At 37.8% G+C, this 25635-nt stretch overlaps 1 protein-coding gene across 4 annotated transcripts in view; it reads left to right on the top strand.

Moving 5' to 3' along the window:
* Window positions 1-16352: 16352 nt before the first annotated feature.
* LOC104125588 (neural-cadherin) overlaps window positions 16353-25635 on the top strand; it is a 50380-nt gene continuing 41097 nt past the window's right edge. For all 4 annotated transcript variants that reach the window (XM_035893606.1, XM_035893607.1, XM_035893608.1 and 1 more), the window contains exons 1-5: window positions 16353-16629; window positions 17510-17735; window positions 20718-20922; window positions 22750-22861; window positions 24168-24417. In XM_035893606.1, the coding sequence (XP_035749499.1) occupies window positions 16503-16629; window positions 17510-17735; window positions 20718-20922; window positions 22750-22861; window positions 24168-24417 (920 nt within the window). In that variant the 5' untranslated portion in view covers window positions 16353-16502. The remainder of the gene's footprint in view (window positions 16630-17509; window positions 17736-20717; window positions 20923-22749; window positions 22862-24167; window positions 24418-25635) is intronic.

Below are 25635 nucleotides of genomic sequence, written 5' to 3'. Positions count from 1 at the left end.
CAGGTAGGTGCCAGCCTAAGGAGGGACGCGGGCTGCGCGCCGGGAGGGGCGGCCACGCTCGCCCCCGCCGTGCCGGCCGCCGGAAAAGTTGCGTCTGATTCCGAGCAGCGGCCGCGTCCCGTCAGAAAGTTGTCTTTTGAGGAGTAAAAAGTCCCGGAGTGACAACAAGCGCCTAAGGATGGCTTAGCGTCAGGCGTCGTATGCTGTTATGTTGTGGAATGTAGTTTTGTTCTTTTAGACCCGTAAATTATTAATATTAAAACACTGTAGGCGACAGGAAGCGTTACATAGTTTAGCGAATATGGACTGTACAGCTATGTAAAAACGCTTGGAGCAGTCAGGTGGCCATCAGAATTTGACTATTTCACCTGATAGAATTCTTAGTCATTAATGAGCATTGTGGAAAACGTGTAGCGTAACCAGAGAGTGTTGCTTATGTTATATATGCGTTGAGACAAAGCACGTCAGGTATACCACGCTTCTTACGCACAGGTGTTTTCTGTTAAAATGCTCTGATCCTGTAAATGCTCAACTTGAAGCATGCAGCTGAAGTCATTGAGTTTTGAGTTGCTATTAAAGTTAAGCATGCTTGACTCACAAGCATGATACGAGTTTTTGCAAGATCGGTGCCTTTCTGTTCATGTAGCTGCTCTTTTTTTTAAAGATCTGAGGAGTCCAGATTGTGCCCTTAAAATGGCATATTTGTGATTTAAATTGTCATCACTATTCACGGGGTCTTACTCGAGTCAAATAGAATAGCTCATTTCATTTATCTCTGGCTGATTACATCTCGTTTTCAAATTCTTTTTAAATTTTGAATTGTCATCTTAGTTACTATTTTATACCTATGAAAATATGGCTTTATTTAACCCTATATTTAATTCACTTGATGGCGGATATCTCTGTATGTTCACCATGTGTCTTGTTATTTTCCCGTTGCTTGTGATTATAACAGTGTTCTGAAGATTGTCTAGAATGCGAGTATTCTGGGGAAGATTGTCTCAGCAGAAAGGAGTTGGTTGGCTTGATTTCGTCCTGGAAAGGTTTAGAAAGGGTTTTGTATTATGTGACTTCTAGTGCTTGTGAAAGCTATTAACTTCTCAGCCGTGCAGCTGCTCAGAGTAACTTCTGTTAGCCACGGAGCAGCGCGGGCGGGAGAGATGAAGAGCTTCCCACGCTGTTCCTCTCCCTCATCTCTTCTGACTGAGGGCAGCCCATGGGAGCGAGAGGCAGTTTATTCCTTGGTGTCTGTTAAATCCCTGAGGATGCCTGCGGGGGTTCTAATTAGCGCTGACAGTTTCAGTGACATGGATACTTCCCCTGGTGAAGCAGGCTGTTTCACCGACTCGTTTCACTCGGGTCCTGAGGAACAGCTCTCAGATCCTCCTCTCACTCTCGCTTAGCTTTTGTCGTGCCTATCACTGTAGCATATTGACGTCAGTCACTCGTACTGGCTTTGCGCTGTGTTCCAGCTTGAGCTTTGGCTGCTAACCAAGAGGTTGATAGACCAATTTCCAAAACACAAACGTTTTCTGTGTCCTATCTTTGCTACTCAATCTTGAGCAAGGCAACATGCCAAAGGGGACATCATTACTCAGAGGCAGTGACAAAATCTATCGGGTCAATCTGAGTATGCTTCTGGGCTGTTCACCCACTCTGTCATGTAGCTCAAGTTTCAGCCCTTCATTGGTGTCACAGCTCCCTCTGTCAGGATCAAGCAGATGTTGTCAGAAAAGTGGTAGCTAACCCTGCCCCCAGTTATTGCTAGTCTCACCTTTGTGATTGTTTTTGCTCTTATCTAGTCTGAATGTAGACGTCCGAGATTGCCTAGAACTATGCTTGTCACTCTGTCATGCCAGAGATTTTGTTTCCAAAGCAATGCTTGCTAATGCAGTTAAAAAACCTGAACCAACTTTAACTTATTTTCAGGGATTTTTTTTCTCCATCTTGTAGTTTTACTAAATAGTTTGGAATGTTTTCCACTAGCCTGATATATTACTGCTAGTAGTATTAAGTAGTAAGATAATAACCTCTTAAGAAATACGTAAAACTAGATTTTGACTCTCAGAGGCTAGGTGGAGGGCAGTTAATTTTAGACAGTGCAATGGCATACTTTAGACGCTAGTGATTTTAAGTTTATGAGTACTAGTTTTTTCATCAGATAAAGGTTAATAATGACTTGACACCTTTAAAACTCTTTTAAGTTGCAGAATGCTTATGTTCTCATTTTATAGGAGTTAAAATGCGTGGATATTTGAAACAGATTTAGAAAGTTATGTTTCTTTCCTTATTCGCAATCCAAACTTCATTAATTGTCAGAAAAGATAACCAAAAGGATGGGACACAAGAGGGCGAAAGGTGGCTAGCAGAACTAGATGCTTTAATGAGTCTGAAATCAGGAAGACCTAGAAGATTGCAAAAGCTCCAGGAGAAAACAGTATTTACGGAAGTGAGCTCTCAGGATGAATTGAAGTGTGGCGATGGTTATGCTGAATTTTGTTCTGAATAGAAATGTAAGTTCAGGTTCTTTCTCCAGTTTGCTTGCTTTGCTTTTCATTTGTGCTGGCTTATTTTATGTTGTACATAACCATAAATATTCCAGCAGCTACACTTTTCTAGTATTAGAGCTTATGGAATCAGATGTTGATTTATGTTCAAGTGGTATAAAGTTGTATTAATTCCTTTAATATATTTTTCATTTTCTACTCCCCTAATTCTTACTGCCTGGTAGCTGAGAACTGAAAATTAACCAGTAATTAATTTTGGCATTCGTCTCTTCCTCAACCCAGGCAATGATGTCAAGGATAAGACAAGATTTTTAGATGCTTTAGCATGTGAAGTCTACGCTCTTTGTCCTTTGTCTTTTCAATGTAGTTTATTATGACTTATTTGTAACTTATTTGACTGATTTGTTATTCATTGCCTAAAGTAGTAAAGAATGCTTAAGACCATTGTGGCACAAGCGGCCCTAATACATCTCTAGGAAGACAAACTGATTTTTTTTTTTGACTGATGGAGCATTCTCTGAATAGTCGCAAGACGACTGGTATGTGGTAATAAGGCAATATTCAGCAGTGTTTCTTCCTAGTTTATGTGTCAGCCCTCATTCTTTAGTTCATAAATGGGACGTTGTAGGAAATGTCCTGTTCCCTGAATAAAAATTCAGGGGAGGAACGCACAAAGGATATGTAACAGGCTGCATGTTTGTTTAATTTTCTCTTCAGCTAAAATAGAATTTTAAATACTTTTCCGTTTGCTTCTTCTCAATTCTGTCCTGGATAATCAACACAGCAGTGTGTTCAGGACTGGTGTTCCACTGAAGTAAATACTGTTCTAGATGCAACCAGACCTTTAGCATCTCAATATCCAGATAACCTTCCACATATTCGTAGAAGAAGGGTTTTCTCACTCTGAGTTGCAGCTTGTTGAAGGTATGAGCTAACCTAGCTCACTCTGCTTGGGACGGGAAGTAACTACCAATGTAACAGATTCACTCCTCACTACGTCGAGTATTTCTTGGTCGAACCGTACAGTGTGACCATAAGCTTGGCGCTGGTATACGTTTTCCTGCGTCAGGGGTAGCTTTGAGGGGCATATGCAGTATGAGCAACTCTTTGTCACACAGGGTTGGGTTTTTTGGCAAAGCTGCGGTTGAGCTCCAAGATTTATTGTAGTGATGTGGGCAAATCACTATTATCACTGTTGCCATTACCAGTGCAGCTACATGGCATGCTGCACATACTTTTTGACTGGACATATTGGTTATAAATATAATTTTTTTTTTTTAAATGTAGATGAAAAACAAATCCATAGTTCGAAATTCTTTGAAATAATAGTTATAATAATAAATAATTATTTTGTGTATTTTAGTGCTACAGTAAAATTAACTGCAACCTGTAGAGGAAATGGTATGTTACTAGTTCTGTTTATTCAGTGTGTATCTTTTTGTGGGCATTTAATAGTTTGTAGACTTAGTTTTAACATAGTTTATATGTTTTCTGGAAGCAGTAGTCACTGGAAAGCAGTAAAATCTAGACCCATAGTGCCTTTTTATGGTGTAGCTTCTGCTGTACTTGTGGAGGAGTAATAATTCCAAGCCCTGGACAAGAGAGGAGATACTGTCTTGTTTTGTAGTTCAAGTTCAGGTGATTTCCTCACAAGAATTCTTAGAAGGAAGGTTTAAAAACAGGCAGAAGTCAGTTTTAAGACATAGAGAGCACAGATCAGTCAAGCCTAATAGTTTTCATAGACTGGTAGGATGTTACCTTTAAGATTAGGGCTGACCTGTCTAGCATGATTGTCAGGTCTTGGAATGCAGTATGAGTCCTGCAGCTCCCTGCTCCCTGGATTTGGCTGCCCATGTTCAAGGCCAGCTCTGACACCATGCAGCCAGCTAACCTTGGATCAGTTAGTTGTCAGAAGCCGTCTGTGGCCTCTGCCCCATGTCTCGGGAGCTGTGCTTAAGCCCAGGTCCTTTCCCAAGCTCCCACGGGGGTGTGCTGTACCTGGCTGTGCATCTTGCTGACCCCGATGCTGCCTTGGCTTCCCAGCTTGACCTGACACACACCTGATCACTGCAAATCTGTCTGGTGACCACTGGACTGCTGGATGAACCAGGTTTCTATCATGGGACCTGCTCTGCTCTTCTTGCTCAGTGACAGTGAAGTCCCTGCCTGCCTTGCTGTAACCCTTGACTCCTGTTTCACCTTTCCCTGCAAAGCAGCTTGTCCTTACTGCTCCTTGGTAGTTAAATTATGCAACTTCAGCAGCAGCATGTATGCATTTCTATAAATTACTCTCTGTGCCCTGACTACCTGGAGAGCTTAAATTGCTCTGCCTGGACATAGGTCAGAAAATTTAATCTTAAGAGACCTGAAACCACTCATTTGAAATTGAAATACAGCCCAAAAATATTTACGTTTTCTGTAATTTTACAAATATGTTGGCCAAAAGAAAAACAAACAAACCAGCCAACCCCACAACCCCAAACTAGAAACACCAGGAAAAACTTACACATTAGTTTGAGATGCTAATCAGATTTCAAAAATGTCAGGCCTTAACTTCATGAGCATGTTTTTTTGGCGCATGGTCCTTGATGAGCAGATTCTTTTAGTGACCCCACTGATCACCCAGCCCTGAACTATATTCTTAAGTTAACCTTGCCTGGAAGGAGTGATGGTTATGCTCACGTTTTCTGTAGCATTTCAGATTTTATCCTATTTCATTTGTTGGGACACAATTTATTTAGTCTTCACAAAAGTGTAACACTATTTTAAGTTTATACCCAGTGAACAGAAGGTAAAATTTCTTAGACTGTCATACACATTAATATTTTAACACAGAGCTAACGTTTAATTTGAGAAGGAGCCATTACTATTCCATTAAAGCTTGGGGGAAGTGCATGAAAGATCCCGTCTCTCTAATCCTCTGTCATCTCAAGCTCCTTTGACCTTACTTCATCCATGGGCATTAGCTTTGTAATCTCCTGTCGTTCATTTTTTCTTATTAGAGGATTTACGAAGGGTGATGTTTGACATGCCTTCCAAATAGTTAACAGCAGTCACTTATATTTTAAGTATATTTGTCCTGTTTAAATTCAACATATAGAGTGGAGATATGAATTTTTGGGATGTGTATATTTTAAATCTTGAAGGTTTTCATGCTTAGAAGCATGATCATCTGTTTTAATTTTTTTCTGAGGCCTTAGTCCCTTACTAGCTGTATTGATTCTGTGTGGATCACCCCTAAGAATTAAGTAGCTTCTGGGTGATATTTTGTCTTTTACAATTCCTATTACCTCCTTTATGAATTACAACCATGTTAACAGTTACACATCAAGCTGGGCTTAAGTTGAAATAGTCATCTGTTATCCAGCAGATGTGTTTCGTTAAACTACAATGGGTTTCATGCTATTAAGTCAAAAGATAATGTAAATTCTGTGTGCATTTGGGACAAATATGGGTGTTTACAGGTTTGGAATGTTACTTGTTTGTGATAGAAAGGAATGTCTGGGGAAGCTTTAGAGCACCACATTGATGTTTATTCAGTCTGAATGTTTTGATTCTGCATGCTTTCTACTCCAAGCAGTCAGATTAAAAATATCTTTGTGAGACTACTGGGACTTGAACACCAAAGCTGTTTAGATCTGGCTGTTTATTATCTCAAACTCGAAGTTTCTGCAAAAGAAAGAAGCTTTTTTTTTTTTTGTTTGGTTTGTTTTGTTTTTTTTCCAAGATCTAACTAAATTTCAGAACAAATCTGTTAATCTGATGGAAGTAGTAAATTATAGAACATATGGATAACATCTCCGATTGGGCATTGATTCTCTGACTGACATGGCAATTATGTTTCACTTCACTTGATTACAAAATAGTTTTATGTCAGTTTTTCCTAACCCTCTCAGAAGTGTAGTGTTCAAATTTGTAGACAGAATTATCTTTGAACCTACTTGGTGAGGTTGAGTTTAGATTTTGGAATGAAAGAGAGACTGAGACTTAGCCCACAGTAATTTTCCTTTGACTTCAAAGTGTTTTGGTGTAAAGAGGGGACAAATTCAGTATTTTGAAGACAGTTTCCTTTTGGTTCACTTAGTAATATACAATATTCAATAATATATGGTGTTCCCGACATAAATTCCACTTTTGTTTTTTTCTTTTACTGATAAAGGAGGTAATAATTTCTTAAATAGCAAATTTGATTGCCTTAGATTATTATTCTTATGTGTATAGAAATTTTACTTAAATGGGAATTGGTGGTAAAAGTCAGTGTTAAGGAAGTGCCAGCTTTGGGATAAGGACAGCTGGGGGCGATAGAGCAGAAGAGGGTCGAAATAGATAAGGAAAGCTGTCTCTCTATCACAGTTTACTCCTGAGCACAGTTTGAAACTGAGATTTGTCAGTCTCTCCCCTGCTGCAAAAAAATGCTTGTGAAGTCTCACAGCCTAGTGTCCTTTCTCCCTGTAGTAACTGCACTCAGCAGATACCAGTTTATTGCTTTGTCCTAGCCCTGATGACAAGAGTTCTGTGTGGTATGAGTAGGCTTCAGTTTACTGATGATGCATGTAAATGTTGATACATATGTGCCATGGTCAGGTTTCTCTCTTTCATTTTCTTTTTCTGGAAAATTAATAATGACTGCCAGTCTTTCATGTGTTTAGGTTTGCAGTCCAGCTAATGTTAGTTCAAAAGACTTTCTGTGCATAATGATACAAAAACGTACAGCAGGCTGTGTTGGTGAGCCTACTGATTGTGGTGGCATTTTTTTTGTGTTCTTGTGTATGATGGGCCTCGGAGAAACAAATCAGATTTTCACCAAGAAATTCTAAGGAAAATGTCAAGAGAACTTTGCATCTTACAGTGGTATGGTAGCTGCTACCTTTTTAGCTACGTTCTCTCCTTGATGGTAATGATTTTTGGCAATCAATAATCATTTATCAAGACACATAATTTGTTATTTAAGGATGTCTGTTGTGATTATTAATTTGTAGGCATTTATTTCACATCTGGGCATGCTTGGTTTTTCTGTCTGTGACTCTCGGCAGATGGATACCACACTGGGAAGTTACTGATAACATGGTTATCACTTTACTCTCTCTTAATTGGTAATTTATATTAAGATTCAGTCTGCCATGATCATTTAGCTCCTCTGATGCTTTCTTTACTTTTGTACTTTTGTTTTCTGGTTTGTTTTAACTTCTATTTTAAAAGCCAGATGAGTGGAAGGAACGGAGACATGACAGACTGTCATTATTCTATCTGCAGAAAAGATAAGGCATATTAGGAGGGAACGTGGGCTGTCCACAGCTTGAACCCACCAAAGTTATCTCTTTAGAAGGTTTATGTTTTATGAATGAGCAAACTACTGTACTTAAAAGTAGCCCATCATATGCTTCATGAATTTTCAGAAATGACAGTAGAGAAATGTTCATGCATAATTGTCATATTTTTTGAAGGGTATACAGTAGGACTGGGTACAGTAACCAGTAGCTTTTATCTCATGTTATGGTATGAAAATGGGAACAGAAATTTCTCCTGATTGCAGCTAGATGCTTAGGACAGTAAGATTTCTTTCTGGAAATGTGTCTTCCCAAACTTTTAAGTCAGTAGATATTTTACATGAAGACATATTATAGGAGTGAGGTAGTAAAAGAGTTCACTATGATATTTGCAAAGCCTTGTCAAAACAACAATGTCCTCTCAATCAAACCCAAAATATTTTTACTCACAGTAACCCAAACAAATAGCAAAACTCTTGAGTTTTCAACAGACATTTGTCTGTTTAAGGTAAAAGTCTTAGAAGTTGGGGCAACTTAAAAAAACAAAAAGAAAAATTCTAACTTGAACACTTTAATTTGCTGATAGATGTAGACCAGAATATAATGGTGATACTGACCTAAAGGCTTGCAAGACTTCTAACATTCTCATAATCTCCTTTTAAAAGTAAATTGAAATGACCTAAAAATGCCAGGAACAACCTAGCTTATCACCCATTATTGTTTAATCATAATAATATTATACCTCTTCCACCAGTACATTCAAGGAATGTATAATATTTGTCCACAGTTGTAGAGACATGTTCAGTCAAGTACATATTCTATATTGTCAGATTTTTTACATTGAACTATCTGGCATCAGTTTTATCTATTACACTGAAGCTCAGAAGCCTACATTTTTAATGAATACAAGGATTTTATTTTCAAGTCTCATCTTATAGAAATATCCATTGGATTTTTGAGAGAAAAGACAGTCATATAATCTTAATGAAATCCGAAGTCTGAGAATACGTTGGATTTCACAGATTGAAGGCCATCTTTTATGATTTGACATGGTGAAAAGAGATGGGTTTAGAGGCAACCTCAACCTACAGTATTTGAAATGGCAATTGAACTATTTCAGCATATATGGTTGTCAAGGCTTGGTTTATCCAGTGTCATATTCAAAAGTTGTTGTTAACTGAATGATTAAGTATTAAAGCACTCTCCTCCTTCCTGCCACCCTTGTTGTAACAATATAGGTGGGTGGGTGAATATTTTTTTTTAGTTGCTGTATGAAATGACAGGATTTATTGGTTTGCAGTATCTGTGTGTAAGCCAATAAGTCTTTATAACCTGACTTTGATATCAGGTTGGAGGAGCTAGTTCATGTTATTTTTATGTTGAAACCCTTTCCTAGAAAATTAATGGTGAACACCACAAAAGAACTTTCTTCAGATAAACCTGGATTTGGTAGAGCCGTAAAGAACTAGTGAAGAACTTAATGAAGAAAGAAACCATTATCTGAGCAAGATATTTAGTTGCTTTTTGTAATTTTCAGTATGTACTTCAATTTTGGTAAGTCTTTAACTTGAACTCACCTAGAGGTTAATGATTTTGAGAGGGCTTTCTGTTCCTTCTAAATAGCAAGTCCCTGTATATGTCTTAAATTTGATGTGAGAAATTACTAAATATTTTACAAGATTGTGACACTCTTTACTTGCTAGAACTTTTCCTAAGCTTTTTGGACAAAGTATATAACCCAGTCTTCATAGTATATGAGTATTAAGGTTTTCTCCTGTTGTGTTTGGGTTTGGTTTTTTTTGTTTGTTTGTTTGTTTTTTGGTTTTTTTTGTGTTTGTTGTTGTTTTTTAATAAGAAATGCTATGTTTTCTCGTATATGTTTAACTCTGCCTTTATTAAAGCTTCTCAATCCTAACAACTGTGCTTAATGAGGCACTGTCTGCCTTTTGGTCGTGGAGATTCGGAAAAAGGGATCTAGTGAGGAGGCTGACAGCAGACTCTGTCCTTGATCTGCACTGCTGATTTCTGAAAGGCATTTGAATAACAAATTTTCCTGCTTTTCTTGGAGAAGTGACTTCCTTTCAAAAAAGTGAATTTTGTCTTAAACTAGGAAGATTTAAGTTATTGCACAAATCCTATCTGTATCATGGCTTGGACCTTGTGGACTTGCAGGAATGTTATTGGATGTACAACAATTCTGATTTTGCTACATCAGCCTCCTCAGATAGCTGAGGTGGCCTATGTTTTTTACATCTACTGAAAGGTTAAACAGGTGTAGCATTAAAATTAGTCTAACATAAAACGATGAAAGTCTTAACACCTAGGGCCATTACGTAGATCAGTTGTGACATTCTTTGAAATGCTTCTGCTATAGAAACCAACAGTTGGATTATGTTGATGCAATTCTTACTCAGAGTATGTTGGTAGTGAACTGATTTGATTAGCTGTGTGGATCTAGAAATATGCCTACAGGCAGACCTAAAGAAAGATATTTTAGAGACTTTCTCTAATTTTTTTGTTTGTTTAGGGTTTTTTTTAGTTACTTATTGCTGCTTTTTAAAGAGCATTTTTGCTGTGGTTAAACATCCCAGCAAGTCAGTTAATATTTAGCTTGTGTATTATTTTTTCAAAGGATGAAAATTGTGAGTCATGGCATATCATATATTTTCTGTGAGCAGGCGCTTGGGCCAGCTAGTGTATTACATTACCTAATGTAGTTTGAATTCAGAGTAAGGCAGTGTAATAAATCTTTCTGTTTATCAGTTTTTCAACCACAGATAGGCATGAAAAATAAGCAATTATAGATAGATACCTGTGATGAGGTTTCAGCAGTGGATTATGAAGATTGATTTTGGTGATAGGGAATGAATTTCAGTGCTGCAGCTTTTGTCAGTAATACTAAGTTAAAAGGAAGTAATTCCAACTGGAGGGAATATCACAGAAAAAGCAGACTCGAGGATGAGCTGCCCTAAGAAGGATTTTTGATGATACACAAATTGACTCTAATAGGGAATTAAGCAGCTAAAGTAGGAAAAAACTCTGGACTAGATTTGATAATTTTAGTTTTAAGTTTTTATATAAATTGAAAAGAGAGCTGTAGAGAGGGCTTAGTTTTGATATTTCGAAGCGCAAATAAGTGGTGTTTGCAAATATGTAGGAAAAGCAATCTGCTCACAGAATCTGTTTTCATTAGTTTCCATAGTGAAGAAAAATAAGAAAAAAAAAACCTTTCTGATCAAATAAGAATATGATTTTACCCATTTCAATATGAAATATTATTTTCTATATGACTTTTTAAAATAACAATTTTTAATATAAGACGTTCCAGTGTTTGGCTACTGTCATGTTTATGTGCAGTGAGAGCCATCTTGAATTTTATGTCTTGTTGCTCAGTATCTGTGAGACAGTAATTTAAGTTTTTCTGTTGTCTGAAGCTAGGGAGGAAAATCTGTCAAATGCAAAATCTGCATGTGTGCCAACAATGTAATTGGCAGAACTATTCTTTTAGTAGGATTTTTTTTGAACGGATGACACTGTGTAAGTTATCTATGATATGCCTGGCTTGAAAGTAAGTATCTAGTGTTTAATATTGAGGAAATTCTTATTGGTAGTCTGTTACAAAAGAGTTTGAAAATTCTTTTAGGGATAATTAAGCCTGTGTCAGATTCCTGTCTTAGGATCTCAATGGTGGGTTGACCATATAGTTGCAGGTACCTCCACTTCTCATCGGGGCCTGGTATTCGGATCAGATAATTGAATTAGAACCTGTCTGTGTGTTTGTAGGACTTAACCCAAGTCCACAGAGGATTACCAGTTTTAAGCTGTTTCTGCTAAGATTTTGAGTGAGATTGTAACATATTATTTCTCCCATAATGTAGCTGTATTACTGTACATGTAGTACTTCTATACTACTATAAACTACTATCAATCATAATAGATGAATGCAGATACATAGCAATGTACTACTACTATTAACACAGTGATTTACATGTATAATTAATGTATCTGCAAGATACGTTTGTGGGGGTGTTTTAATGGAAGGAGGCATTGAGACATCTTAACTATCAAGAGACGTATGTTTCTAAAATTTCCTTCCTGCCACTCTTTTGAAGCACAAATAATTTTCATAAATAGGGGAGAAAATCAATTTTGTATACCTTATTAAAAATTAGTTAAAGGTCCAGTTAAGCTCTGGTCTGTAGGAAAACAACTATTCTGTAGGAAGGCAGCTACGTCAGTTACAAAATATAAGAGACTGCGTTTGGTAATGTATATGTAATGATAAGTACAACAAATGAAAAACTTCTAAATTGCTGCACTCATTAGAATGTGGAGTTATACTTTAAAAAAATAACATTTATGACTGTATACTTTGAAATTCTTAATGTGTTGTCCTGCTAGACATACATATATTAGACATTATTGTCCATGTTAGTCTCTTCATCACACTCATTGTCCTCTGGCAAGTCCTTGTCTGATCATGCTTCATTGGACACCCTGATGTTCTTTCTACAAGTTGTCAGGTCACATTTGTAGGTCTCTGTGCGGAGAAGCACAGTCCTGTTCGGTGTTTCTGTTACAGTTTTTGCTTTGATATATGGTACGCAGTCAAAGGAAAACTTACTTACAGTCATTTTCCTCCAGACTGCCCTAACTGAAAGGGAAATCATGTGATTTATTTAGTATTTTTGCTTGTGAATCAGATTGCCTATGGCTGATGGAAGAAGATAACATACCGATAAGATCTGTAAGGTCATATTGCAGTGGTTACGTATACTGGTCAAGAGAGACGCTTATGCCTGTCTCTTCGATTATGTGCATTGTGAAGAGTTTTCAGATGTTTCAGAGGTAACCAACATATTGCTGAAAGCTTTGATCTTGCCAAGATGTCAAATGACATTAAGGTCTCTTAACTATTAAAACACAAGTAGCTGGAGGAGTGTGTCCAAGTCCTTTTAGTTTTTGATTAATAAAGTTTACTAGGACATGTGAGGATTAATCCCGGTCCTGATGCAGTTTTCCACAGTTTCCTTAAAGAGTTATTTCTCAGTTGTAATTATGTACTAAGTACCAGCATATTAATGTTCAGTGAACTGACAATCAGTAAGTTGCAAGAGTGGAATCTGTATACAGGTTTATTACTTCTTGTTCAATAAAAAATCAGTTATTCTTTAATTATGACTTACTTTTGGAGAGAGGAATACATGCATGTTAAGAACTTCAGCAGAACTTGAAACTGAATGAGTTCATGGGTTGATTAGGGTATCGATTTCCGGACCCCAGAGAGACAACAATTGCTAACCTGTCTACTCCTGGCAGGGTTACCAAAGTGGCACTCAAATCCTCAATAGATCTTGCTATTGTAGAGGCAGATTTTCAGAGGTTCTTAACTCAGCTTCTAATTTAGTGCTTGCTATTTTAAGCTTGCAGTATGCCCAGGCAAACTAAGCTAACAGTGGGTATTTACAAACTTGTGACAGCTTCCACAAGACCTGTTCTTTTGAGAAGAGATGGGCAATTTTGACACTTAACTTCTCCCTTTTGTGCTCACTCTTTTTGGACAACCTTTTAATTAAAATCTTTGGAGCGTTCAAGGAGACACTGATCTCATTTGGCACTTTTCATCTAGAACTCGCCCCCTTGTGGGTCGCTGTGGTTCATTTCAACCTCAGATCAGCATCTAACAAGTTCCTTCCGCTGCAGTTTCCATAGGTAGCTCAGACTGGCTGCCCTGGGACTTTTGGAACGCATGTTCTGACATGAAACAGATCCCTTTGAAACATACCTGATTCTATTTAGTATGGTAGCGGCAAATAGTATCCATGCTGCTATTTCTTACATCATGATTTTTGGACGTTCTTCTGGTTTCTTGTGTGCTGTGCAGTTTAACAGCATCTGGAAGCAGAGGAGGAAGCATGCAGCTGCTTTCACAGAGTCTGTCTGAACGTTGAAGAGAATTATACCTGGGTGACTATGAGGACAGTGCAATAACAGTGTGGGCTACAGTAGCCTCACCTCAATGCTGGTCTTTTTTTGTAATGCAGCAATTCAAGTTTGTCTTTAGAACCTTTAGCTTCACATGCAATGTTATAAAGAACATTTGGCTAGAGAAGCAGAATTGAGCATCCTTACACCAGGCCTCCCAACACTTCTGACTGCAAAAGTGCAGTACATAACACACGCAATTCGTCTCATTTGGAGTCGAGAAGACTTTGTAAGACTTCAATGTACAGTATAACTGAGAATTTTTCTGTGAAAATGCGTGTTGTATGTATCCATGTCCTGTGATGGCGCAAGGCATGTTTAAGGTTCTTTTTCAGGAAACTGTGATTTACTGTTTGATAAATTGCAAGTTTGGTTTTGCTGTAGCTGCCATTTTTTCATATGTGCTATCTTAAGCTAATATTATATTCCCTGGAATATTAGATTCTGAGTACAGGATATAATTACAAAGAAACTCATTTGGATTTAACAAGTTACTGTCAATACACTTTCTGTTGCTCTTCAGAGAAAGGAAAAAAAAGCTATGTATTCACAATTACAGTTCTAAAATCCAGATGAATTAATACAGTTTTACAAGTTTAACTAAGAAGAACTTCTGTGATTATCTTGGATAAACGCTGATTTTTCTGTTAAAAGAATTTGTTGGATAAGAACAGAAAGTACTCAGAGGTCATGATGGATTAAGTCTCACAAATCTAAACTAAGAAACTTAAATTTGACTTTGTTAATCACAGCACCAAGGAGTTTTCTTTACGACAATCCACTTACTGGTTGTTTATAGATTGCAGATTATGATACGGTGTGCTAAATATGCCACTTGCCATCAGACAGAGGTTCCTAATTATGAAAAGCTGAAGCTTGCAAGAGACGGATGTGAAAGATGTATTACTACTGCCGTGGGAGTGAAGGGATAACATCAATAAATGCATACATCAGACAAAAGTAACATATTTTAGTTGGAACATGGGGTTTTTTTTGAGAGGGATGTAATGCTGCAATTAAGGAAGTGGAGAGGGAGAAAGAGTACAGCTGTTGAGCCTAAGCGGCACACCTTCCTGGGAAAATACTCCTCCTTAGCAAGATAACACTGTTTACAAGATTACACATTTTGGCAACACTTTATATTTAGAGTCTTAAATACTAAGTTCTTTGCATTATTGATTAGATTTAAATTAAAACCGATAATTTTAGATGTTCCTCTGTATCTTGTTTCAATTCCTGTCAAGCTATTTTGAAAATAAATGAGTGTGTGTGTAGATGTTTTCATGTATGTATAAATAATAAAAACACACTGAAATCAAGTATTAACACCATCAACTTTAAAAATTCTGACTTTACATCCATTATTAAACTTGTGGATAAATAGCGTTGTAAATGTAGACAGCTGTTTTTACCTGGACCACATTCCCTTTCACTTCTTGTGGCTTGTTAGCTGGGCCATAGTGCCATGTCAATGCAGTTGTACTGCTTTCAGAGTCAGACAGGGTGTACGTACACCACTTTTTTGGAGCCAGAGTCATTAAATATGGAGCGCAGGAACACTCAAGTTGGCTTCTGTAGCAAAACTTTTTACAGGTTCAGTGTCAGTTCACTTGAAGCCAAGCTGGCCAAAAGGCCCAAGTAATGCTTATACTGTGCTCCCTAATGTTGCTGAGAAATATTATCAGTTACAAAAAAAAAAAAAATATTCACTTTATCACAGTCTTGTATTACCCCAGCTAAGTTGCTTCAAAATCTGACCTAGCTGTGTGTGACTGAAGGTAGCATTTTTTTTCGGTTGAAAGTATAATATAAATTTATTAAGGAGAAAATGGCTTTTTGTCTTCTGTATTACTTTGCTTTCTTTGGAATATGAAGATTTTAATCCTGTCCTTTGGTCGTGTCTTCAGAAACTTTCTTCGCCCAGGGTATTTTCCCCCTCTTTCCTCCTTTAACAGGAATGCTTAACTCCATTGCTGGAGCATTCAGAGCAATTTCTTTAGTCTGACATTTTTCCTTTCTGCCACCTTTTCAGCAATTCCTGATATTAATTATTTGTTTAGGACCTCTACTGCTTTCATTGGTTGATTTAATAATGGCAGAGGTAAAACAAATACTTTTTCCTCAATTTCTAAGGATCTTCTGTTGTCGATTTTTGGAGACTGAATAGTTCCATTCTGTGGTGGCTTGGTTTTAGGGTTTTCTTTGGTTGATTGGCTCTTAACAGCATTTAATCTTTAATAGAAGTCAAAACTGTATTAGGATTTGAGTGAACTTTCTAACCAGGAAAATCACTAGTTAGGGTAGACTGGTTAGGATTTTTTGGTAACAAATACTTAATTTTCAAAATTCAGAGTTGCTGTAATCATTGCATAAACAAAATGTTTCTTGATACGTTTTCTTCAGCAAAAAAACTTTTCAGAAAACATGTATTTAGATTTTGAAAATTTAAGCATGTGTGGTCTTTCCTAAAAAAAGATATTAGTAGAATATAATACGAGTGGGCCCAGTCTGGACACTGTTGATTGCAGAAGAGCCTTAAAACCCCATTTTTTGTGGATTACATGCCAACAATATTGTAGACAATACACACTGAGGAATTGATGTGTTTCTGTTACTCTGAATGCCATCAAGTAGCGGTCTAAGTATTTCTTCATTTTTTCTGTGACTGTTAGGAAAGGATTGGTACTTGGTGCGCCTGTCACTTACTGTGACAGACGTGAACGACAACGTACCTGAATGGGCCATGGAGCCCTTCCCGTTCTTGGCTGTGGTTTCCCCTGAAGCTGCGAGAGGTACTGAAGTATACAAGCTGCTTGCGGTGGATGCAGATGAAGGGATCCGTGGAGCTGTAGAATATTTTCTCCTAGAAGGTAAATTTTAACCTTCTCATTCCATGTGTATTAGGCTTCACAATTGTGACTTTTTTGTCTTTCATCCTCAGTTTCGTTAGTGAAAGATCTTCCCTTTCCCCTGCAAAACGTTCATAAGCCTTCAGCTCTGTGTGTGTGAGAAAAATCAACTTTTACTGAGGGTACAGACAAATTTGCCAGATTTGAGGTGTGTTCTTGCAGAGTTGGGTTCCTGCCCAGGTTGTGCCCCGGGGGATGATGGGGGCTGGAGCAGTCAGTACTCCTCAGGGCTTTGGCAAGGGGGTGGCAATGGCAGCAGTAGCCAGCACCTCTCTGCTGGACTGCCTGTTTATGAGACAGGGCAGTATGTAGAGCACAGTTTGTTGGGTGGACAGGGTTAATCTTCCTTCCCCCTTGTGGGAGTTGTACTTCTGGTTCATTTCTAACAAATTTTTGAGGGTCTGCATTGTGCCTTAGCTTTGCAAACTAGTACAGACTCATTAATAATTTTTTTTGTGGGACTTTTAAAAGAAACTTCAGTAATGGTTCAAAACTGTCCAAGCAGAAGGGGAGTAGCAATATCACTCCAAATGTTAATTTGTTCCTCTTGGCCAGGAATCGAGCAGGGTATTTTCTGGTAGGGGATATTTAGGGTCAAACAACAGCAAAGTATTGGAGGATAAAGAAGAGTGATAATTACCCAGAGAAGTAAAATGCAACTTAGAAATGTAATCATGAATGTAATTACTGATTTCTAAGTTCTAAACAAACTTCTGAATTTTTGTGTGCATGCTGATTCTAAGCCAAAACCAACTTGGGAATTGATACCATAATCTCCTCTTAATTTTAATCAAGTAAAAATGTTCTTGCTGACAACCATTTGTGGATCTGTTCTTTTTAGGTGGTGAAGACAGATTTGAAGTTGAGAAGAACACTGGCTGGGTTAAAACAACAGGTTTGCCATTGGTGAGGGACAAGGAGTATTTACTGACTGTACTGGCAGCAGATAAACTTGGAAGCAGAGGGTCTCCAGCCTCTGTTTCTGTAATTGCTGGATGTCGACCACCACAGTTCACCAACATGTCATACTTTGTTTATGTACCTGAAAGTATGCCACAAGGAAAATCGTAAGTAACAGTTAAAAATAATGTAGTGAAATTGTGTTCCTACTTTAACTTCTGTTTGATCTCCCCAAAGCCTCACAAATGTTTGTGAATCATTGCTACTGTGAGTAGCAATTCAGATCTCTTAATAGAATTGATCAAGATACAGTTTGATTGATGTATTTTGTAGTCACCCTTTTTTTGAATAATTACAGTTTCTCATTTTTTTAGATGATATGGAAAGTATTAGCAGAGGTTGATTATGTCTTAATTTTCAAACAAAATGCAGAATACAAATTAGAACTCTTATCCTGGTGTGAAAGACTATATTAATTTTATGTATCAAATTTGGAGAAGTGCCTTCTCTGTGAAGTGAAAACCAGAAAAAACAATAGACTGTCTTTACTGTCTTCATCAGTCACAGTGACAAATTGAGTAAAAACAAAGATGCTACAAAACTTGTTACTTTATTTTTCCATCCTTTGTCTAACCATGTGGATCTAAATAGCACAGAAAATGTTAGTACCATAGGTCCACCTGAATACTCAGTTCCATCTGTCCCAGACTGTTTTGTTTTTGGGGCAAACACTTCCTCTTCCAGTTGAATCGAAAATACTTTTGTCCAGTAAACGTCTTTCTTGTGTGGCCATTCAACTGTTATTGTATTATCTGTAGTGTTGTATTTTATTGTTCAGTCTACAACATTCAGTTTTACCGTGTCTAAATAAGGAAGGTGCATTAAGATAAAAAAAATTAGCAACTGTTAGTAGTAGGTAACAAAGTTTTTCTTTAAAACTGCAATAAACTTAAATAACACAGGCATAAAAGAAACGCAAGAACTGTGAAATGCTACAATACTTAAATGGTACCTGCCATCTTGGATTCAATAATGTTTAGGATTAAAAATAATGAAATGAACTGAACTATTTTTTATCACTGTTGAGAAACAAGTTTGCACACCTAAGATGATAGTAGATTAGTCAGTTTGTCAAATTACTTGGTAATATCCAGAAGGAATGAAGTATTTAATGTGGTGGTTATTATGTCAGAACAGGTTTGAATATACATAATGTGACCAGTGAAAGTGGTTTCCTGTTGTGTGTTGACCAGAAATAGTAATGAAAATCCATGTAGAATCCTAAAGTTCCGATATTTAAATTGGACTAATTACACAAGTACTCAGGAAAACAGAGTTGATGTCGTGGTTTCACCCGGCTGGCAACTCGGCACCATGCAACCGCTCACTCACTCCCCCCACAGTGGGACAGGGGAGAGAATCAGAAGAGTAAAAGTGAGAAAACTTGTGGGTTGAGATAAAGACCGTTTAATAGGTAAAGCAAAAGCCGCGCACGCAAGCAAAGCAACGCAAGGAATTAATTTACCAATTCCCATGGGCAGGCAGATGCTCAGCCATCCCCAGGAAAGCAGGGCTCCATCACATGTTAGGAGTTACTTGGGAAGACAGACGCCATCACTGCAAACGTCCCCCGCTTCCTTCTTCTTCCCCCAGTTTATATACTGAGCATGACGTCATATGGTATGGAATAGCCCTTTGGTCAGTTTGGGTCAACTGTCCTTGCTGTGTCCCCTCCCAGCTTCTTGGGCACCCGGCGGAGCTGAGAGCTGGGAAGTCCTTGGCCAGTCTAAGCACTACCCAGCAACAACTAAAACATCAGTGTGTTATCAATATTCTTGTAGTGCTACATCCAAAACACAGCACTATACCAGCTACTAGGAAGAAAATTAAGTCTGTCCCAGCTGAAACCAGGACAATTGGATTTCTGGGTTTAGGATTGCACAATTGTAGGCTGACTTAAGACTGCTGCTGAGCAGAGGAGCGTTACCAAACCTTTCTCTTCCTTTGGTCTGCCACTAGTGCTAATATGCTAGCTGCATGGGCAGGGCTGATCTGATGAAAGACAATGCCAAAAAAAAAAGTTTTCAGTTCGGTTGTTAAACGTGCTCAGCAGCGTAGCCTTGTGATTTTTAGTACTGACAGGAGAGGAGAGGTGTGTGAACATGCAGCCAGAGTAGGGAGTTAGAAAGAGGGCAAAATAATTCCTGTTGGCAGGAACATTGTCATGCGCTGGCTGAAACTGCATGTGAGACCACATCATAGGAAAATACAGAAAAAGACTAAAGTGAGGTAATGACCTACAGCAACCTTTTCCATTGTTTCAGTAGTCCACCTGAGGGAAGTGAGAAGACAGCAGCATGGAAGTACAGCGGGGAAAAAGGTGTTCAGACAAACTGAGTTTTGTCTTTTTGCTTGTAGTTGTCGCTGGATGATACATGTTTGTGGGTTCTCCTGGGAGATGGAATTCTTTTTCCTAAGCAGCCTGCATGATAAGGCAACAAACAATTGAGGAATTAGTATTCTGTTTTAAACCCTTTAAAAAAATATATATTTTTAAAATTTCTTCTTTGCTTCCTACTGCAAGTGTTTTTCCCGTTTGAAGACTTTAAACACATTGGACTTCAGTGGAAGAAAGATAGTGCCAAATGAACTAAAAACATGCTCTGTATAACCTGTAACATGCACGCTGTTAATGGCTGGCTTTTATCCTTTTGCAGTTGTCTGTTGAAACTTTAGGATGATATGACTGCAGCAGGAAACTTACTGTGCTGTTATTAAAATGAATCTTTGCATCTTGCTTTATCTTTTTGTTTCCTGCCTGAAAACCATCACTACCATAGAAGGAAGTTAGAGTAGGCAAATTCAGTTGCAGCAAAAATTAAATCCTCTATTCTTGTGGTTTTAATCCTTACTGTGTTCTGCTTCCAAGAATCCTATTTTTATCTGTTTAACCTCAAGATGATAGAACTACTGTATAACAAAATGTTTGAATTTGGTGTTTACATACAGCTATCGCTGATTTCAGTGAGTATTGCTCTGATCAGACCTACAGGATTGCACCATTGTTTCTGATATGTATAATTTTTGTCATATTTTTCAGTATGTTGTATTATGTGCTTAAGAGTATTTTATTTTTTTTTTTAATGCAGCTTTCTTACAGTCATTGCTGTATCATATCAAAAGAAATCTCTGAGCTACAGTTTACTAACTAATCCTAGTGGTCTATTCAGTATTGATCGGGCAACAGGAGATATCAGTTTAACTCGGAGTGTGGATTATGAGAATGACCAGCACCAGTATCTTCTTTTGGTCAGAGCAGAGGAAAATGAGGGACAGTTCAGTAGTGCAGCTGAGGTAGGTGTTCACTTCTGGCAGTCTGTACATATTTCTATTTTCCTTCAGCCTTTCCAGATTTCTGTACAGATTCACTAAGGGGCTCCCATTTCCCCAGCTCATTTTAAAAGTTGTTCTGTCTATGGGTAGATCATAGAATCATAGAATGTTTTGGGTTGGAAGGGACCCCTAGAGGTCATCTAGTCCAACCCCCCTGCAGGAGCAGGGACACCGATAACTAGATCAGGTTGCTCAGAGCCCCGTCCAACCTTGAATGTTTCCAGGGATGGGGCCTCCACTACCTCTCTGGGCAACCTGTTCCAGTGTTTCACCACCCTCATTGTAAAGAATTTCTTCCTTATATCTAGTCTAAACCTACGCTGTTTTAGTTTAAAACCATTACCCCTTGTCTTGTCACAGCTGGCCCTACTAAAAAGATTTTCCCCATCAGATGTTGAGGGCTGGTTTAGGTACTCTTAGGGTTCACTCTTGCAGGCGCTGAATAGGCTATTTCTGAGGAAATGCCATCCCATGATTGGTCCTAGGCCTCATCTGGGAAGATACAGAAATGGGTGCAGCCAAGCCAGAGAGGAGTTTTTGTCTTACTCTAAACCTTCATAAAGTTTGGTGTATATTTGAGATTTTCCAATTTAAAACAAAGAACAGAAAATGATTTTTGTATCAAGAACACGCCATGACCTTGTAAAGAGAGAAAGTAATAAAAACTCACAGATATTGAAAGATGATGGTTCATGGTGTTTTAGAAAGCTGACTTTTAGCAAAAATATTTCCAAACATTTCTAAAACAATTGTTTGAATTCAAGGATTCACTGAGCTAGGAAATGCATGCAGTGTAACAGTTTGTTCCTGCTGCAGGAAATAAGATGTACGCTATAAAGGGAAGAGGAGGCAGAATTATTAGGAACAAGCGTGAGGACACAGAAGGACAGTGAAACAGTATGTCAGTGTAACAAACAGTGGCTGTAGCACAGCAGAGACTGATACTTTCTGTTGGCACTTTTATGTACTACAAGGTGAAGAGTGGTAGAATATGACTTGAAAGAGCCTAAATGTAGTTTAACTTGTACCTGCTCTACACTGGTGCAACCTCAATAGTTAAGAGAGGGCAACTCCCAGTTTATACGAATCTATGTAAGGGTGGATGGTGTATGTGTCTACCTGTTGCACTGTGATGCAGAATACCTCAGCCAACTTCAGACAGTCTGAAGTGTAGCAGTATGAACCACCACAAAGGCTAATTTAATGCACTCATTTGTGTTTGGATTGTAAACAATGCAGCTGTGGACTCCTATTTGACATAGGAGAAAGAAAACATTTTTAAAGGTGTTAGAAGCAGAATTGTATTTCTTAGCTGTTTTACCATAATCAGTTCCATTTACATCCGATTTATGCTGCTGTAATTGAATTCAGAACTTGGTCTTGGAGATCTGTGCTGTGGCAATGTAATATGCTTGGCAGTAGAATTTTCAGTGTTAAAAATCACAGAAGTGTTGGAAGATAAGATAATGGAAAAAAGGTGCTTGGAAAGCAGACAGTCTGTTTTTCTTTAAATTAGTAATAGGGAATAATAAACGGAGGTAAAGGGTAAGTGGAATTTGTTGCTGCAAGGAATTGTGACTTAGCAATTTCTAGTATTTTGGAATCTGATATTTCAATGGTTCTCGGCAGGAAAAGAGCAATCTAAGAAAAATGGCTTATCCTATGTGCTATAGCTTCTGAAGACCTCAGGCATGTTTTTGGGAAATTTTTCCATCCGATATTTCTAGAGCGATGAAGTCCTTGCCTTGATTAATTTTGTTGCTTAACATTTCTCTCTTCTCCATTAAGGTTTTGGTTGTAATCACAGATGTGAATGATTGTGCCCCTGAATTTCATCAGTCGATTTACAGCAAAGTTGGTGTTCCTGAAACAGTTACTATGACAACTGCACTTCTACAAGGTTAGTACTTCTAAAATGATTTGTTACATTCAATACGAGTATTTTTTTTTCCTCCAACTAACTAGAATTCAGAAGGCAAAATTACCTGCACCAGCATGGGTAGTTGCAACTCTCTGAAGGCAAATGGCACCTTGCAGAATTGGGCCATAATTATTTACTGCTGCCACAACCCAAACAATTTTGGAGGATGGGAGACAAAGGAAACAAATCTTTGTAGGATTTTGAAGTAACAGGACTTCAGTTGTGGTTGGTATTATAGCAGCAGACTTACAGTAGCAATCTTGCGATATTTCTTGTTTTGAAGACAGTGAGTGATGTTGGATGAAAAATTCTAGACATATCTTCTCTGCCTTCTCTGCCTGTCTTTGAGTCCTATGTGGGCCTGCTGTAGAGACTACTGCTCTTTTGCGTGAAAAGCCTCTTGCATGGTTTGAGTGTTTCATGTGAGGTTTTGTTTGGATGCTTCAGAAGAGACTTTGCTTCTTCCCAATGTAACCAGTAACTTAAGCTTTAAATTATGATGGTCTGTAGATTATGTACATTTTGATTTTGTAAAATGCAAAAATCTTATATTGAAAATGTTTATAAAGAAATGAGCAGGTCCTGGCAATAATACAAATTTACGTCAGCCAAGCAGTTGTAGAAGGGCCTTATATTAGTCTTTAACCCTCACAAAACTTCCTATAAATCTTGAGGGGGAAAAAGGAAATTAAACTGCAGGAAAATTGCTGTTCCCTGGTAAATAGTATTTTATAACCTCCTACTGTTCTACTTTAGTGATTTATCCTGTACTAATGGTACTCTGTCAGTTACTATTCTGGTAAGTATGCTTTTAGCATAGGTTTTTGCAGGTTATGGGTAGGATCTGACAAACACATAACTTGCATCAGTTGAATAATATATGTAAATATTTCATCTTTAATCACGCAGGGTGTGACCTGTCCGAGTGCTCTAAAGTCAGCAGTATAAGTCAGGTGGGAATATGTTCTTGGGAATATGTTCTCTGTGTGGGAATATGTTCTTGGTAGTACAGGGTTCTTTAAATGCAACAGACAGAGGCAAGATCTAGTGGCTGAATTCAACCAGGGACTTAGCATTTTTTTTTAATCAACTTATTTTCAAGTAAGGGTTAGTGCAATAAAAAAAGCAGAGGGGATAGCACTGTTTTATAAATTATTTCAAGCACACATGCCAAGGCAAATGCTCTTACAGCTTTATACTACACACTAATTCTCTTGTTAAAGTACTTGACATTCCAATTCACAAACTTTGATCTACACAATGTCTTTCTCTTCTCTTTTAATAGTGACGGCCACTGACTGCGATTCAAAAGAGAATGCTGAATTACTATATTACACTTTGAGTCAAGACTTTAGTATTACTTCTCGTGGTACTATTTTTCCAGCAACACGGTTGGACTATGAGCGACCTAACCATCTTTATGAGTTCATAATTATGGCTGTAGATAAGGGGGAAGAGCCGAAGACAGGAACAGCAACTGTTAGGATCCATGTTTCAAATGTGAATGATGAGGCACCTCAGTTTTCCCAGACAATGTAAATAACATATTCTTAAAGCTCTGTTATCTGTGTCTTTTACTGTTGCTTTTTGTATTTCAGTTGGAAAGCTGATCATTACAGGGTGGTAATTGGTTTCAGTTCAATCAAATCTGAGAGTTGGACTGACAAATGCAGGATTATTTTTGACTCCGAGACACTCTTACTACCAGCGGAAAGAAAGAAAAAGAAAAAAAAAAGGCAGTTTTAAGTTTGGTTCTTAATTTTAAGGCTTAGGCATGCCTTCAGTGTATAGTAGGATTTGTGTATCTAGCTAGTTAGAGGTGATATGTAGACAGTCTCTTCCAACAGATCTTGCACTCACATTTTTTCCATTATGTACTGAAAGAGGTGGTGCAGTAATTTCAGATTATACATTTCAAGAGGACCTCTCCACCACCAAAGGAAATCAAGCAGAAAAAGCAGGTAACTCAGTGTTGTCCTCAGCCCTCATCCAGAGTGCATGGTGGAATTTTGCCTTTTAATTAAGCAATTTAAGCTTAGACAGAGTCAACACTCTGTGTCCTTGGTTTATAATTGTTATAGAAAAATGCTTAGATGACAAAATCCTAAATGACTGCTGAATTATAAAAACCACAAGATAAATGTCAATAAGCAGAGCTCACTTAATTTCACTTAGTACCATGCCCTTCAAACTGTACTTTTTGTTTTTCTTCTAAAGCATCAGTAAGCATTTTTCTTCAATAGTTGGAGCTCAGGAGTGCCTGAAGCAATGTAAGAAGTACTGTAAACTTGCATTTGTGTTAGAGGCTTAGTAATGGAATTCCCAGTCAGCTGCTGCATCAGCCTTCTACTCTTAAAATTAGAAGTTGCTCAGAACAAAATACAGGCAGAGATTTCAGTGATGCTAAGTTTGTGGTTTATCTGAACAAAACATCGAAGATTTCTGACAGTCCTTATTTTATGTAAAGGTAACCTCTGGCTTCAAAATCTTGTGCCTTCCTTTCTTTCCTAAACGTTACTTAGGAGATATGGCTTTGGAAAGTTGATCTTTTCTAAATTCTTATTGGATCTCTATGCATTTTCAAATACTGAACCAGATGAAGTTTCTCAGTCTTCAGATTATGTCTATTTTTAATATATTAGTTTGTTTTACTGTTCAGGGTCATTGAATATTTAGCTGTATTTATCTCTTAGTCTTATATCTGTTCCTAATTTTTTAATCAGAAATGAGTGGTAGTATTAAAGATGGTGTAA

The sequence above is a fragment of the Egretta garzetta genome, unplaced genomic scaffold (assembly GCF_000687185.1).
Source record: "Egretta garzetta isolate BGI_Z169 unplaced genomic scaffold, ASM68718v1 scaffold354, whole genome shotgun sequence".
In the NCBI taxonomy this organism is placed as follows: domain Eukaryota; kingdom Metazoa; phylum Chordata; class Aves; order Pelecaniformes; family Ardeidae; genus Egretta; species Egretta garzetta.
This window is presented reverse-complemented; position numbering and strand designations above follow the sequence as displayed.